The 17,456-nt window shown below is 40.6% G+C and overlaps 1 protein-coding gene across 1 annotated transcript in view; it reads right to left on the reverse strand.

The window, feature by feature from the left end:
* The window catches only part of CERS3 (ceramide synthase 3), a 98,467-nt gene that overhangs the window by 31,915 nt on the left and 49,096 nt on the right, over nucleotides 1-17,456 (reverse strand). Inside the window, exon 9 of the mRNA XM_029238507.1 lies at nucleotides 8,086-8,239. Within this exon, the coding sequence (XP_029094340.1) occupies nucleotides 8,086-8,239 (154 nt within the window). The remainder of the gene's footprint in view (nucleotides 1-8,085; nucleotides 8,240-17,456) is intronic.

The following is a 17,456-nucleotide window of genomic DNA, read 5'->3' on the forward strand; positions in this document are numbered from 1 at the left end:
AAAGAAGATGTGGTATATATATACAATGGAATATTACTCAGCCATTAAAAAAGAATGAAATTCTGCCATTTGCAACAACACGAATGGACCTAAAGAGTATTATGCTTAGTGAAATAAGTCAGACAAAGACAAATACTCTATGTTATCTACATGTGGAATCTAAAAGATAAAACAAATGAACGTATATAACAAAACAGAAATGGACTCACAGATACAGAGATCAAACTAGTGGTTACCAGTGGGGAGAAGGGAGGGGGGAGGGGCAGATAGGGGTATGGGATCAAGAGACACAAACTACTATGTAGGAAATAAATAAGCAACGAGGATATATTGTACAGCATGGGGAAATATAGCCATAAATGGAATATAATCTATAAACATATTGAATCATTATGTTGTACACTTGAAACTAATATAATATTGTAAATCAACTATACCTCAATTAAAAAACAAAGAAAGAAAGAAAGCAGAGGGTGAAAAAATAAATAACTTCTCTAAGGCCTCACATCTCAGTGTTTGGGAAGCCATACCCTTTGATCCTTAGTCTGCCTCCCTACAGAGGGTAAATGCAATCCTGTTTGTGGGGGCTGGCATTAGGTTCGGGGTAGGGCAGGCAGAGATCGGAGGCCATGTGGACACCATGATGCACAGCCCAGAAACCCCTTCAGGACCACAGCTCTAATTTCCCAGCTATGGGAGCTCCCAGCTGTGTCCTTCTCTGGTCTTATCCTTGGATGAAGGGAACTCCCTTGACCAGAGTTATGCCCCTTTCCACAGGGCAGCCCATGTCCAGTAACAGGCTAATGCTGGGGTACAGAGGTCTGGCCCCTTTGCTTCAACTGGGATATCTCTGAAGGGCCACTCAGCTCTAGAGTGCTCTGTAGGGTTGGCTGAGGCCTTTGTAGCAATTGCATCACAGTTTAATTTCTCCCTCTGCCCATTCCAGCTCCTTTCCCTCCCTCACAGGTGTGGAATCCCAGAGTACCCCTAAAAGCCTTCTGTGTATACACATGCGCACACACACACAAATACTCACAACTGATATGGGGAAGAAACAATGGCTACAGAAAGTAGACAAAGTTTGATTAGGTCTCTTCTACGCATTCACTGAGTTTTACCCTCTCCTCATTATTCATTTTCTGGACAGCCAAGATGTTGGGGTCTCAAGGAGGCTGGACTTTCTCTATGCTCTTCACACCATCTCACACCCAGAGAAGTGGGTAAATTGATTGTTAGGGGTGCAGGGAGGTTGACTGGCTTCTATCAAATCATGATGTAAGTAGCCACCCGGTGTAGCTACTGGGTGGGACCAGTACTGAGTTTAGACTGTGTCCCCATTGTGGCCAGGCCTCAGCGCAGTGCTCCAGAGACTGGGTCAGAGGTCCCAACCCAGCCAACGAGTAAGAACTGCCAATCCCATTCCCTTAGAAGATCTGACCACAGTCTCCAGGTTCACACCGAAAACATTACAGAAGTATACCTACAGGCCTGAGCTGCTTCGAGCAACATTGAGGAAATGACAGGTCTCAGGGCAGGCCTGCAGAACGTGCTTCAGAGCCACAGGAAGAGGGTACGTGCCCAGGGCTGCTCGCTTTAAGATTTCCTGAGTCTGCCGCGTGTGGCAAGGAGACACCATTTGCAGAAAAGAGCCCCACTGAGAGTCAGAGTTCCACAGATAGCATGCTTGTTATTCCCCAAAACAGAACTCAGATAAAGCCATCTGCATCATAAATCATTCAAGCGCTAAAGCCCACATGATAAATCAAAATGAAAATGTTTTAAAAAGGAACTAATTTTATCCATATCTACAAACAGAATGAGTTTTCAAGAATAGGGTTCCTTTTGTGTTACATAAAGCTCCCTTCTGAGACTTCTGTAGTGGGGGGGTGGGACCTTGCCCCACACAGGGAGGGGTGCAGCCACAGAAAACTGGGAGGTAAACAGGGACAGTGTTGGCCAGGGCACACTCTCCCCCCACACCTGCTCTTACCAATCTCTCTGCCCCAAGAGGCCATTAATAAAGCTTTCACATACTGGTGTGAATGCGTAGATTTATTAACAAGCCATGAATTGTGCTTGTCCCCTTGTCTAGGCTGATACAGAAACAGAAACTCAAGTTCCATATACAACATCTGTGTGTGTATGTGTGTTTACGTGCATGTGCTTGTGTGTCTGTTTTTCTACTAATGAAATGAAGAATATCCATTCCTTTCAGGAATATATAAAAACCCACTGTATTTTGTGAAATTATTTTTAAAACCGTGGGTACAAGAGACGTCAGAGCTTCTTTTATCTCTTCACTTTTCACCCATAGCTCACCCTCCTTTTCAGCTTCAGCAAAATACCATCAGGGGAGCATCAAGTCAGCATTTGAGACAGAGGAAAGAAAGCAGGATTTAAGTATCCATTGCTATCCTCAAAAATGCTTCATGGGACAGCTCTCACCTGAACAAGTCCCTTCCTTTTATAACAGCTTCAGTTAACCTCTTGTCCATCAAACGACCTGCATAGTCCAGTACCTCCAAGAACAGTATCTTGAAAACCATTGTTAGAAAACACATAAGACAAAAAAGTTAAGAGCACACACAAAGGGAGCCAATATGTGATAAAGTAAGTATGGAAAATCACTGTAGTATAATTACATAATTCACGGGCAATTGCAGGGAAGGGAGGTCCGCCATTCTTTTTTAACTTATTTATTTGTTTATTTTTGGCTGTGTTGGGTCCTCGTTGCGTGCGGGCTTTCTCTAGTTGCGGCAAGCTGGAGCTACTCTGCATTGTGGTGCGCGGGCTTCTCATCGCCGTGGCTTCTCTTGTTGTGGAGCACGGGCTCTAGAGCGCAGGCTCAGTAGTTGTGGTGCACGGGCTTAGTTGCTCCGCGGTATGTGGGATCTTCCCGGAACAGGGCTCGAACCCGTGTCCCCTGCATTGGCAGGCAGATTCTTAACCACTGTGCCACCAGGGAAGCCCCAGATCCGCCATTTTTAAACAGACACCCAGCATCTGAAATCTTCTAGAGGGAACAGGCCCCACTCAGCTGCTGGCACCCAGCTGCTTTCCATGTCTCCAAAGGAAGAGAGGGTGGATTGAAGAAAACTGAAATAAAATCTTGTTTTATGACCATGCCAGTGTAAGAAAATGCCTGCATAATGTTATCCTGGTGTGGAAAAGAGGTATTCACTGAGAAGGTTGCTGGGGGTTCCAGTCCTGATTTGCACGGCCTTACGAAGTCCCTTTCTCCCTCTGAGCCTCCATTTTCTCTTTTAGCAGGTGACCCCCTCCTTCCAGTTCTGGGCCGCTTCCATCTCCATTGTGAGTGTGAGGTTGGGTCTTCTCCCAAGCAACCACCTTGGTGCCCTGGCTGTACCTGTGGGTCTATTTTGGAGGCCTCCCAGTCGAAGGCAAAGCAACAGGAATTCTGTTGGGGGCATATGGAGCTGGGAAGAGGCCAGTTTACTTGTAGGGCTTGGCTCTTACTCATGATACTTTTTTTTCCCTTTCTTTATTATCTTAGAACCATTCATATGGTTGCCTAGTCTACTTTGGCTCCTTTAAACAACTCTACACTTCAGGTTTATTTTAAAAAAAAAAACACAAAATAGGTTTATGGCTGATTTAAGCCAGGAAATCCCCTAATGGGAATATCCTTAATGAGATTTTCTAAAGAGAACCCTCTATGAAGAGCTGGAATTAATTGATTATTTGTAAGGTAACCAAGCAAAGTTTATGATAAGATCATGAAGTTTGTGGGAACGGAGCGTAAGCCACACTAAACATACACACACACACACACACACACACACACACACACACAGATGCACACTATTCCTGGGGAGGCAGAGAGCACAGAATTAGCCTCAGGAATCCCCACTCCTGTGTGACCTCGGGTAAGGCACGTCCCTTCCTCACTCAGCTCTCTCTTCCTCCATACAAGAGAGACTACCGTCTACATGAACATGAGTGGTAAGCCACAGTAGCAAGGCCGTGAGGAGGGTCCTGGTGTCCTGGTAGACATTTAGTGGTCTCTTCTAGCTCTAAAATCCTATGGGATTCTCTATTTTGTGGCTGGGCTGAACATGTAGTATAGAATATTCAAATTTGAAATTCTTTGAGCCCAGCAACTTTGCAAAGTTATTTTTGTTATCAAATTTTATAAATTCCACTGTTGTTTCTTGAATAGATTGTTAATCTAGTTAATCTATATAAATATCCAGAAATATGGAAATATAAACCAATAGCATTTTTCTAACACTCTCAGTAGTCAGCCTTTGTGGTATTTTTATAATGTCTTGATCAGCAAATGGCAGTTTTTACATCCACTATTGCCTACTAACAAAAGAGACTTGAAGTCTTCTTGGAAGTTACAGATTTTGTATATCTTCCCTAATATGCTGATATCTGAGAGAATGTGTCAAAAAGTGCCATCTAGAATGTGAGTCATGAAAGTCAACTGGCAGAAGACAGCTTAGGAAACTGTCATTAGAGCCACTGGTGGAAAGTCTAGGACTCTGACCCCTGACATCAGCTGCAGCCTTATTTAAGCAAATGGAAGAGAGATCTTGAGTGAGAGCAAACTGTCAGGCCACTTGGAATTCACAAGGTCTCTGCCCAAGGAACCCGTGTATATTGTAACAGTGACAGTGATGATGGCAGCTAATGTTTATCATGTGCACACTGGATGCCAGATGCTGTTCTAAGGGCTTCTCCTGTAAGGGAGGCACTAATATCATCAGCCCCATGTTACAGGTGAGGAAGCTGAGGCAATAAATAGAAATAATATGCCCAAGATCACACAGCCATAAATGGGAGAGCTAAGATTTGAATCTACACAGAGCCTGTAGTCTTAGCTATTACCCTAAATGTTTCACTAGGAAGTAAAAATTATTAAAAATAAAAAATTACTTAAAAAATAATTACAAAACTGTTTTTATGCTTTTAAAAAGTTCAAAAATAACTTGAAGGATCTGTGTTTTAATCTACTATCTTGATTACTCCATTTGTTTCTGTACTCACTATTTTTTACTCCATACAAATATTTAAAATTAATTTTCTTCCCTGAATAATTAGAAAAGGTGAAGTATTACAAGTTAAGAGACTCAGGCTTTGCCATGCGATTACTGTGTGAATTTGGTTGAGGCCTCAGTTTCCTCATGTTTATTAGAGGGTTCCTTTCTTTAACTGAAACAGTTCAGCATGTGTAAATGTCATTCTGTGAACTTAAGAGACACTGCCTGTAGAGAGCAGATGGCTGGGGCCAGTGGCCAAGGGGCTGGCTTCTCCAGCCTGGGTGTAAGGGCTGCAGGCTACAGCTCCACCTCCACGTCTTGGCAATGAACCAGCCTAAGATGTCACAGAAACATGCTCAAGCTGGCCAGCACTCAGTATGATATTTAGAAAGAAGAAAATAAAAGCTTAAGGATGATCAAGTTCTCTTAAGTAACATTAAACAAAAGCATGCTATGCTTCTTCTAATTTCCTCTGAAAGCACTTCTCAAGTTTGCGAAGAGAATGACAGGTTGAATATGTCAGCCCGTCATACTTCCGGATGTGATGTGTAGGCTGGTAGTTCATCACAAAATCATCCACTTTATAGGAACCAGTTAAGTTTCAGTGCCAACTCTTGTTCTCAAACAGCAAGGTGACTGCTAACTATGGTGTGTATATGTTAGTGGCCTGAAATTACAGTGATATTGTTATTTTAAGGTAGAAATGGTAGAAGGTCCTCACTCATCATATGCATGCAACGATATTATTGTTTAGGGAAAATAAGATGTGAATACTTCAAAAAATCACTGTTTTTAAGAATAATCACTTTTGTCTTTTCAGTCTACCATGCAAATTCATAGAGACCATAAACAGATTAATAAATTATTTTGTAACTTGCCATCCAAATTATTTATTCATTTACATATTCAAAATTACTTATTAGGGCCCTGCCAGATATAAAGAACTTGAAAAGACAAATTCTCAATTGCTGTTATAGGATTAAAAAAAAATTTTTTTGGAGGCCTACAAACCTCTGCAATTCCATTTTTTAAATATCAAGAATTAGTCACCTTGGTAACAATTGTGGTGTGTATGAAGTGATAAATATTTATTAAATAGAATTGAAAACTGACTTGTTAGTTGTTCCTCTAAAAATTTCAACTCCTGCCTCTGTCCCTCTCCTCCCCTTTGCAATGCAACTATGCCTTCAAACAGCATTCTTTAAAAGTCGGCTTTATGGCTTTGGAGGAAGAAGCTGATTTCACAGCCAGATTTGCCACTGCTGTGGAAAACAGAGCGCACATGCAAGCCAGCTGAAGTCATGCGGACTGCAAGGATTAGGGCTGCGGGGGCCTCCACTGCTGCTGTCAAATTGCAATTGGAAACAGCTTTTCCAAAGTACAGCATGAGAAATCAGGAATTCCTGTCCACAGCTCCCCAACCCACTGGGTTTTTCTCAGGCTTGGTACAACCCATTAGAGATCAGAAATATGAAAATCATGATGAAACCAAACAAGGGTATTTTCTGGTTTCCAAGTTTTGTTCTGCCTGGATCCCTTCCAAGCCTGTAATTACTGTCACTCACCAGTTAATAAGGGAACCATTTCTGCCTAGGGACAGGAGCTCCAGGAAGGCTGGACCCAAAGGTCAGGCAGGCTCAGTTCAGTGACCTGCCTTCTGTCCAACCCCTGGATGTGCAAATTGTCTAACTGCTCAAATTCTTAAGTTTATCTCAGTTACTTGAACTGTATCTGTCACTTAGGGATAAAATAACTTTTGCAGAGATCATAGAAAAACTATTTAGAACATTAATAAACTGGAACCATTCAATGAAATTTTTTTTTTTTGGGGGGGCACTCCAGCTTTAAAGGAAAGAATCTACTCTCAGGAAAACAAGCTCAAGTCAGTAATTTAGTTTAAAAAAGTAAAAAACTTTCAGGATTTGGCTTGAGATTAATGCAGATGTAGCCCAATTTCCTATACCTCTGTCTAGATTTAGAAGATCTAGAGGTCAATTATGGCCACATCCACTTCATTTGTCAGCTCTTCAATGATCTTTGAGACACAATTGCTAAAGTAGGAAAATGAATTCATCAGAGAGTTGATCAAAAAATGAGCTTATCTGATAAATTACCAGCATACCTGTTACATATGAGTCACTCATTCTGGTCACGATACAATGCTGTTTTATACATGGATTAGGTAACACCCAAAAGTGAGCCAGCTGTAACTTTTTACCTTGAAAGATTCTTAATTAAAATTCCCTTGGATGTATGATTTCCAGGCAAGGAAGGAGCTGTGATTTGATTTTTTTTTTTTAACATGCCTTAAAGACTCCAGTCAAATTCCATCTATTCAGTGAAACTTTCCCTGGTCCCCTAATTTCTCTTTTGTCTTTCTCAGCAAGTTTCTGGGACCTCTCTTCAGCACCGGACATTCTGTACAATATATGTAAGTTGCTAATAGGTGAATATTCCCCGACTATATGCTGGGCTGTTTCCCCAAAGGCAGTGATTATGTCTTACTCATTTCTGAAGCCCTCTCCTCCCCTGTTCTGAAATTAAAAACTAGAATTCAAAACAAAACAAACAGAAAAGCCCCTTCTTTTGTCTAAAATGTATTATTAATTTCTTAGGGAAGAAGATGTTTTCAGAAAAAAGTATAGGCAAATGATGGACAAAGTTTCAGAGAGAAAGAGAAAGCTCAGGGGGAGAGCATTATGTGCAAATTGGATGTTCAGCAAAGGTAAACAAACCAAGGATCTGAAACAGTACCCAACCAACACCATAAAGCTTGCCCCAAACTGGAGCAAATTTAGACTTATTAGGACATTCTTTAAGAAGCAGCATTCAATTTTTGGACAGAAATTAAAAAAAAAAACCCTTGTCCTCTAATAAAAGCAATTTCTTAAGAACACCTTAGAAATCTACTTAATGAAAAATCTATAGTTTGGAGAAACTTTTATCAAGACGGATCAAATCAAGAAAAAAAATTCTGGTTAACCATAAATTAAGTAGAATGTTCCACCAGCTGGGCCTCACCTTCAATCTGGCAATGAAATCTGTTTGTTAAGAGCAATGAGACTTGAACAGCCCTTACCTTTGTGAATATACATCTTTTGAGCATCTTCAGGATGAAGTAACCCCAGTAAAGATTAAGAATTTGCAGGACAATGAGCTGTAGGTTGAGGAAGATGCATGAAAAGAAAGGCTCAAGGTACTGCAGAGGCAGAATCAGCGTGAAATACAAAATCCTGAAAAACCAAACAGATGAGAGTATTTCATTACAGTCAAAGTACTTGTGAATTTTCAGTGAGAAAACATACTTTATCTCTCAAGGCATACAACACTTATTTCATTCCTAATGATGTCCAGGAAAGTCTCAAGAGAAAACAATATGATAATATTACCTTATATATCATTATTGGCAAGCCACAAAAAAATACAGTCTACCTCCTGGGAGAAAAGTTAAAGCAAATGGAATTTTTATTGCCATGCTGCCTACACTCCAATGTTTCTCTACCTCGGTTTCCTCTCTGCAAAGAGATGAGTGTACACTAACCCCACTCACCTTCTCAGGATTGGATAACACGAGATAATGAATGTATATATGGGGTTATTATTGCTTTTTGACACAATCTCATTTATTTGGCATCAAAAGTGAATGAGGGAAAAAAAAAGTGAGTGAGGAATTCTACAAGAGTAAATTTTGTGGATAAAAGAGACTTTTTAAGGAAGCAAAAGTTCTGTTATTACTTCTACTTCCACTTTCTAAAGTGAATTGCATACTTTATTAATTTCATAAACAGACTCCTGGACACAATTTGAACTGCCCTCAATGACCAGAATGCACACTGTCTTCAGATACAATTGCAGTATGAAGGCTATCTGTTGTCTTCCCAAACTGCATACACTGCTAGGATTTTAGAGTTCCTGGATAGGTTTGTTTGTAAGTATATTATTCGAATTATAAAAATAATTTATTCATATAAAATTGGAAAAATAAGAAAGTTGCCCAAAAAATCATGATTTTAAACAAATAATACTGTAATTTTTGTGTGTTATCTTCTATTTTTTCCTACATATATTTATTTTAATTTTATTTTTAAATTAACATATAGTAAAATTGACTATTTTGGGGTGTGCAGTTCTATGAATTATAATATGTGCATAGATTTGTGTAACTACCACCACAATATGGAGACAGAGCAGTTCCATCATCCCCCAAACACCAGTGCTGTCCCTTTGTAGTCACATCCCCAGGCCTAACACTCGGCAACCCCTTATCTATTCTCTATCCCTTTAATTTTATCTTGTCAAGAAGGCATTACAAATGGAATCATACAGTGTGTCAGCTTTTGAGACTACCTTCTTTCACTCAGCATAGAGCCTTTGAGATTCATGCAAGTTGTGGGTATCAACAGCACGCTCCTTTTTTTTTTATTACTGAGTTGCATTCCGTTGTGTGGATGTACCCATTACAGAACATTTGTATTATTTCCAGTTTTTGACAATTATGGACAGAACTTCTATAAATATTTATGTACAGGTTTTTGTGTGCACATAAGTTTTCATTTCTCAAGGGTAAATACATAGGGTTGGGATTGCTGGGTATCACACTAAAACTATATGTTTAACTTTATAAGAAACTGAAAAGCTGTTTCCCAGAGTGGCTGTTTTGCATCCTTACCAGCAACGTCCAAGAGCTCCAGTTGATGCTCATCTTGAGCAGCACTTGCTATTGTCCTGTAGAGACTTTGCCACTGTAGTAAAAGTAGCACACGTGGGATCTTACGTTCAATTCCATTTAACTTTAAATCAAAAACATTTTACCTGAAAAACTTGGTGTATATTGTCTTTCCCAAATCAAAGTTTATTTCTTTAGATGTGTATATTCCTAAAGGTGAGAATACTATTCCAAGGCATACATTAAAAGTATAGAAGTTCAAGGTTATATTAAAAGCTATTAAGACTTTACCAGATTATTTTCCAAAATTATAACAATTTAGAAGGTGACCAGCAATTTATGAAAGAAGAGTTTTATTGAACCCCCCAACCAGTATTAAGTGGGTTTAAACTTTGCTAATTTAAAAAATAAAACAATTCTTTTAACATCTTTATTGGAGTATAATTGCTTTACAATATTGTGTTAGTTTCTGATGTATAACAAAGTGAATCAGCTATATGTATACATATATCCCCATATCCCCTCCCTCTTGAGCCTCCCTCCCACCCTCCCTATCCCACCCCTCTAGGTGGTCACAAAGCACTGAGCTGACCTCCCTGTGCTATGCAGCTACTTCTCACTAGCTATCTATTTTACATTTGGTAGTATATATATGTCAGTGCTACTCTCTCACTTCATCCCAGCTTACCCTTCCCCCTCCCTGTGTCCTCAAGTCTATTCTCTACATTTGTGTCTTTATTCCTATCCTGCCCCTAGGCTCATCAGAACCATTTTTTTTTAGATTCTATATATATGTGTTAGCTTACAGTATTTGTTTTTCTCTTTCTGACTTACTTCACTCTGTATGACAGACTCTAAGTCCATCCACCTCCCTACAAATAACTCAATTTCATTTCTTGTATATATGTGCCACATCTTCTTTATCCATTCATCTGTTGATGGACACTTAGGTTGTTTCCATGTCCTGGCTATTGCAAACAGTGCTGCAATGAACATTGTGTTACAGGTCTCTTTTTGAATTATGGTTTTCTCAGGGTATATGTCCAGTAGTGGGATTGCTAAGTCATATGGTAGTTCTATTTTTAGTTTCTTAAGGAACCTCCATACTGTTCTCCATAGTGGCTGTATCAGTTTACATTCCTACCAACAGTGCAAGAGGGTTCCCTTTTCTCTACATCCTCTCCAGCATTTATTGTTTGTAGATTTTTTGATAATGGCCATTCTGACTGGTGTGAATTGATACCTCACTGTAGGTTTGATTTGCATTTCTCTACTAATTAGTGAGGCTGGGCATCCTTTCATGTGTTTTTTGGCCATCTTATATCTTCTTTGGAGAAATGTCTGTTTAGGTATTCTATTTTTGGATTGGGTTGTTTGTTTTTTAATATTGAGCTGCATGAGCTGCTTGTAAATTTTGGAGATTAACCTTTTGTCAGTTGCTTCATTTGCAAATATTTTCTCCCATTCTGAGGGTTGCCTTTTGTCTTATTTATGGTTTCCTTTGTTGTGCAAAAGATTTTAAGTTTCATTAGGTCCCATTTGTTTACTTTTGTTTTTATTTCCATTTCTCTAGGAGGTGGGTCAAAAAAGATCTTCCTGTGAATTATGTCATAGAGTGTTCTGCCTATGTTTTCCTCTAAGAGTTTTATAGTGTCTGGTCTTACATTTAGGTCCTTGCTGACTAATCTTGGTTGTAGGTCTTTCCCTTTCATCACTTTAAAAATGTCCTGCCACTCCCTTCTGGCTTGCAGAGTTTCTGCTGAAAGATCAGCTGTTAACCTTATAGGGATTCCCTTATATGTTATTTGTTGCTTTTCCCTTGCTGCTTTTAATATTTTTTCTTTGTATTTAATTTTTGATAGTTTGATTAATATGTGTCTTGGTGTGTTTCTCCTTGCATTCATCCTGTATGGGGCTCTCTGTGCTTCCTGCACTTGACTATTTCCTTTCCCATGTTAGGGAAGTTTTCAACTATAATCTCTTCAAATATTTTCTCAGACCCTTTCTTTTTCTCTTCTTCTTCTGGGACCCCTATAATTCAAATGTTGGTGTGTTTAATGTTGTCCCAGAGGTATCTGAGACTGTCCTTAATTCTTTTCATTCTTTTTTCTTTACTCTGCTCTGCAGCAGTTATTTCCACTATTTTATCTTCCAGGTCACTTATCCATTCTTCTGCTTCAGTTATTCTGCTATTGATTCCTTCTAGAGAATTTTTAATTTCATTTATTGTTTTGTTCATCATTATCTGTTTGCTCTTTAGCTCTTCTAGGTCCTTTTTAAATGTTTCTTGTATTTTCTCCATTCTATTTCCAAGATTTTGTATCATCTTTACTACCATTATTCTGAATTCTTTTTCAGGTAGACTGTCTATTTCCTCTTCATTTGTTTGGTCTGGTGGGTTTTTACCTTGCTCCTTAAGCTGCTGCATATTTCTGTGTCTTCTCATTTTGTTTAACTTACTGTGTTTGGGGCCTCCTTTTCACAGGCTGCAGGTTAACAGTTCCTGTTGTTTTTGGTGTCTTCCCCCAGTGGATGAGGTTGGTTCAGTGGCTTGTGTAGGCTTCTTAGTGGAGGGGACTTGTGCCTGTGTTCTCGTGAGTGGGGCTGGATCTTGTTCTTCTGGTGGGCAGGGCCACGTCCGGCAGTGTGTTTTGGGGTGTCTGTGAACTTAGTATGACTTTAGGCAACCTCTCTGCTATCGGGTGGGGTTGTGTTCCTGTCTTGCTAGTTGTTTGGCATGGGGCGTCCAGCCCTGGAGCTTGCTGGCCATTGGGTGGAGCTGGGTCTTAGTGTAGAGATGGAGATCTCTCGGAGAGCTCTCGCTGATTGATATTACATGGGACCAGGAGGTCTCTGGTGGTCCAATGTCCTGGACTAGGCTCTCCCACCTTGGAGGCTCAGGCCTGACACCTGGCCGCAGCACCAAGACCCTGCCAGCCACACGGCTCAGAAGAAAAGAAGGAAAAAAAAAACACGAACAGATAGAACCACAAACCAAATGGTAAAAGAAAAATGAGGGGGGAGAGATGGGACAGTGGGATGCAGTGTGGGGTCTGACTTGGGCTTTCACCTGAGGCTTCCTTCCACCCCTGGCTACCGAGCTGCAGAGAAGGCAGGAGCTGCTGCCCCTGCAGGCTGCCCCATCCTCCCTCCAAAACAATTTCAACTTGCAATTTTTGCAACCTTTGACAGTTCCCTTTGACAGTCTGCTTAGTAGCTCTATTTCCTTTCTTTGTGAGTTATTAGTTTAAGACCTTTATTCAAAAAGCAATAATATGGGACTTCCCTGGTGCCACAGTGGTTAAGAATCCACCTGCCAATGCAGGTGACACGGGTTCAAGCCCTGGTCCAGGAAGATCTCACAGGCCGCGGAGCAGCTAAACCTGTGCACTACAACTGCTGGGCCTGGGCTCTAGAGCCTACAAGCCACAACTACTGAGCTTGTGTGCCACAACTACTGAAGCCCGCGTGCCTAGAGCCCGTGCTCCACAAGAGAAGCCTCCACAATGAGAAGCCCACACACTGCAATGAAGAGTTGCCTCCGCTTGTCGCAACTAGAGAAAGACTGCATGCAGCAACAAAGACCCAATGCAGCCCAAAATAAATAAATTAGTTAATTAATTTTTTAAAAAGAAATAATATGAACTCTGAACTCAATATAGCAAAAATAATAGCCATTTATCCGTTTTACTTATGTAAATTTTTTTAGAAACTTAGGAATTACAGAAAAATATAAAGAGGTTAAGTAAAAACTAAATTAAAATCTCACAACTCACAGGTAACCCAGTATATATTATGTCTGGTGAACATAATTTAAGACATCTTTCCTAAAAATATATTATTTAAGGTGTTGCTCCCCCTTCCCCATCACCACATGATTTCATATAACAGGGATCACACTATGGTTGTGATTTTTTACCCTGCTTTTATCGCTCAATAATATGTTACAGAGAGCTTTCCATGACAATGAACATATTTATAAATCAGGGGTCAGCAAACATTTTTGTATAGGGACAGACAGTAAATATTTCAGGCCTCTGGGGCATTTGGTTTCGGTTGCAAAGGTTCAAGTGACCATTGTAGTGTGAAACTGGCTATAGACAATATATCAGTAAATGAGTATGGCTGTGTGCCAGTAAAACTTTATTAACAAAAACAGTCAGTGAACTGGATTTGGCCCGTGAGCCAGTTTGCCAACCCATACTATATACCATCCTATGTAATAGCTGCGTAGAAATCCACTTATAGATCTTATAACTTATTTAGCTAATCCCTTATTGATAGACATTTAAGTTGTTTCCAAATTTTCACTGTATTATAAAGAACACTGAATCCACTTGTCTGCTGACGGGTGGGGCTGGGTTCCCTCCCTGTTGGTTGTTTGGCCTGAGGCAACCCGGCACTGGAGCCTGCCTGGCTCTTTGGTGGGGCTGATGGTGGACTCTGGGAGAGCTCACACCGGGGAATGCTTCCCAGAGCTTCTGCTGCCAGTGTCCTTGACCCCACGGTGAGCCACAGCCAGCCCCCACCTCTGCAGGAGACCCTCTAACACTAGCAGGACTTTGAAAGGACCTAATGGATTGAAGGACTTTGGGAGGGGGCAGCGTTAACCTAGTAGATTGACACAGAGTAGGGATTGACACTACTTAAAATAATATAGGGGACTTCTCTGGTGGCGCAGTGGTTAAGAATCCACCTGCCAATGCAGGGGACACAGGTTCGAGCCCTGGTCCAAGAAGATCCCACATGCTGCGGAGCAGCTAAGCCCATGTGCCACAACTACTGAGCCTGTGCTCTAGAGCCCATGAGCCACAACTACTGAGCCTGTGTGCTACAACTACCAAAGCCGCACGCCTAGAGCCCATGCTCCGCAACAAGAGAAGCCACCGCAATGAGAAGTCCACGCACCGCAATGAAGAGTAGACCCTGCTTGCCACAACTAGAGGAAGCCCGTGCATAGCAATGAGGGCCCAACGCAGCCAAAAATAAACTAAAAAAAAAGGGAGTCAAGATGGTGCTGAAAGCATTGGGTTAGAATTTCACTCCAGCCAATTGCTTGATTAAAGGCAACCCTTGCTGAGGGTGAGGAGTTGAATAGTTGAATAGTATATTTACAGAGACTACTGGTGGTTCTGGATATTTGCTAAAGAAAATAAGAGGGGAGAAGTTGCTGAGGAAAATCAAAGAATTAACAAGTTTTCCTGAAGGCTTCTTTGAGCTCTTGACTGCATCTGTGTAATCCTGAGGTACCCACCTGAGTGCTCTGCATTTGGCAGTTGTCCAAGTACTTTTGTTGCAAGAGTGATGGCAACCAAACGTTAATTTTTGGCATCATGGAAAGTGCTTTGGTTAAATTGAGAACTACTCTTTTGGAGATTGTGTAGTCAAAAGTATTAATTAAATTGACAACAGTGAAAAAAATAAAGAACACTGTCAGAATATTACTTGTAAAGACATTTTGATAAAATTGTTTGATATTTCCTTAGAATTGTTAAAATCCTGAATCAAAGAGTATACTCAATTTACATTTTGGAGTGTATTGCTAGATGCTTTCCAGCAAGACTGTGCCAATTCATAGTCTTGCACCCAGTGTATGAGAGTATCTGCTTCCTTGGATCTTGACCAACATTGTACTTTGTCAGCTGCTACGTAAAATAATATCACACTATTTATATATTTACATTTTTATTTCTTGTGAAGATATATATATGAGTTTTTAAAATTATTGTGATTTGTGCTTTTGTGAACTGCTTCTTCATGGTATATATTTGCCCATTTTTCTTTTGGGGTATTTACTTTTTCTGTTGACTCCTAAGTACTCTTTATATGTTAAGGATTATAATATTACTTTTTAATCATGTTAAATAACATCACATGGTTTTGATTCTTACAACTTTGTTTATAATTTTTCTTGACAAATCAATTTTTAAAACATTTTTGTAACTAAAGTTATCAATTGTTTCCTTTATATGAAACAATTGTTTCCTCCACATTAGGCTTTAAAAGGTTTTTCTCACCCCCAACATTTTAAAATATATTTTTCCATATTTTCTTAAAATCTTGACTCTATGTAATCTTGAGTCACTTATTTGTGCATATTCTCAATTGTAAAATGGAAGCAATGAGTACCTACCTTATGCATTCAATAAATATTTATTAAGCACCAAAGTGCTACCAGGAACTTTGTGGGAGCCAGAAATACAGCAATGAATAAAACAGACTGAAATTCCTGAACTAGTAGGGCTTACATTTTGGTGCCTGCATCCACAGGGATTAAAGGAAATAATATATATAAAGCCAATTTGCTATTCTGATTTGCTGGGTCCTTAAGCAATTGTGTGCCTTATTCTGGACTCACTTAGCCTATAATGCCTTTCCCCTTTTCAATTGAAATTCTTTTCACCTATCAAAGCATGGCCCTCTCCATACCAAAATCTCTGTGCTATTCTGATCACCTCTGAATTTATAACTTTTGTCTGGGCTCCCCTGATACCAGCTTCTTTAGAGCATTTGGCTGATTCACCCTGCCTTGCAGTAAAAGCTCTTATATTAGTTGACTCCTCATTAGCTAGCAAGCTTTCCAAAGGCAGCAGCCATGATGCCTTCATCTCTGTATCCTCCCATCACCTGTTCCAGGGCCTGGTCTCATACAAGGTCTCCTACTGGGAATGTGTCAGTGTCAAAACTAACAAAGGAATCTACTAAAAACTATCTCCTTCATGCATTCTATCAGAGAATGTGAATAATTACTTAAACATATAATTAAACTCACTGTGGTCCATGCAAAGAAAGAAAAGGTCAGGGAGCATATTGCAGGGTTCTGACTGAATGGAGATTTCCCTCTTCCCTCTAGTTGAAGGGAAGACACAGAAAAGAGGATTCCAGTCGGAGGAAAGGACATATACAAAACTCTCAGGTGGAGGCATCATGAAAAATTCAAGGGCTAAAAGAAGACCAGTGTGGCTTCAGGGAGAGGAGTGGCAGGGGGTGGGGGTGGGGTGAAGATAAAGCTGGATTGGTGAATGCAGCCATCTCCTGTTGGACTTGAAAGTCAAGGTCAAGGGTGTGGCCTTCGTTGTAAGAGCTTTGGGAAGCTTCGCCAGTTTTAGAAAGAAGAGTGATACACCTGGTCTAGAATCATCAGAGCTGGGCTCCAGGGCTAAGGCTGCTATTTTCTTGCCTGGTAACCTGCACAACCTCCCATTCCTTGGGTAGAACTAACCCCACATCTCTGAATGAGCGGCTCCAGAGAAACACACAGCCAGCTTTGCAAACTGCAGAGTCCTAGAAACAGAAGAGACTGCCATTAAACACAAATGCCTTCAGAGACAGCCAAGCCACTGCAGAGAGGAGAGGTCAATGGCATGGGCGCTGGAGCCCGCTAGATTTGGATCATGGCTTCCCTGGGGTCTGCAGCAAGTTACGTAGCTTCTCTGGGCTTCAGTTTCTTCTGTAATAAAACAGGTCTCACCTTGTCAGGTTGTTATGAGAATTAAATGAGTTGACAAATGGGAAGAGCTTAGCATATAGTAAGCACTCAGAAATGGTAGTTATAACATTACTATTACCATCATTATGACGAGATGGCTTTCCACCACCACCCCCTTTCCTACTGCAGAGGGCTTCGTTAATAATACAGGGAGGGCAACACCCAGGGAGGGTGCCGCTGAAATAGCTGGATTTTCTGCATATCAGGGAGAAGGAGGAGGCTGCTTTGGAGGGGAGGAGCCGGCTAAGGAGGAGTGGGGACCCTGTGCTGTGGGAGGACAGAAGGGACAGGAGGC

This window comes from Monodon monoceros, unplaced genomic scaffold, assembly GCF_005190385.1.
Source record: "Monodon monoceros isolate NGI ecotype Baffin Bay Population unplaced genomic scaffold, NGI_Narwhal_1 Super_Scaffold_21, whole genome shotgun sequence".
In the NCBI taxonomy this organism is placed as follows: domain Eukaryota; kingdom Metazoa; phylum Chordata; class Mammalia; order Artiodactyla; family Monodontidae; genus Monodon; species Monodon monoceros.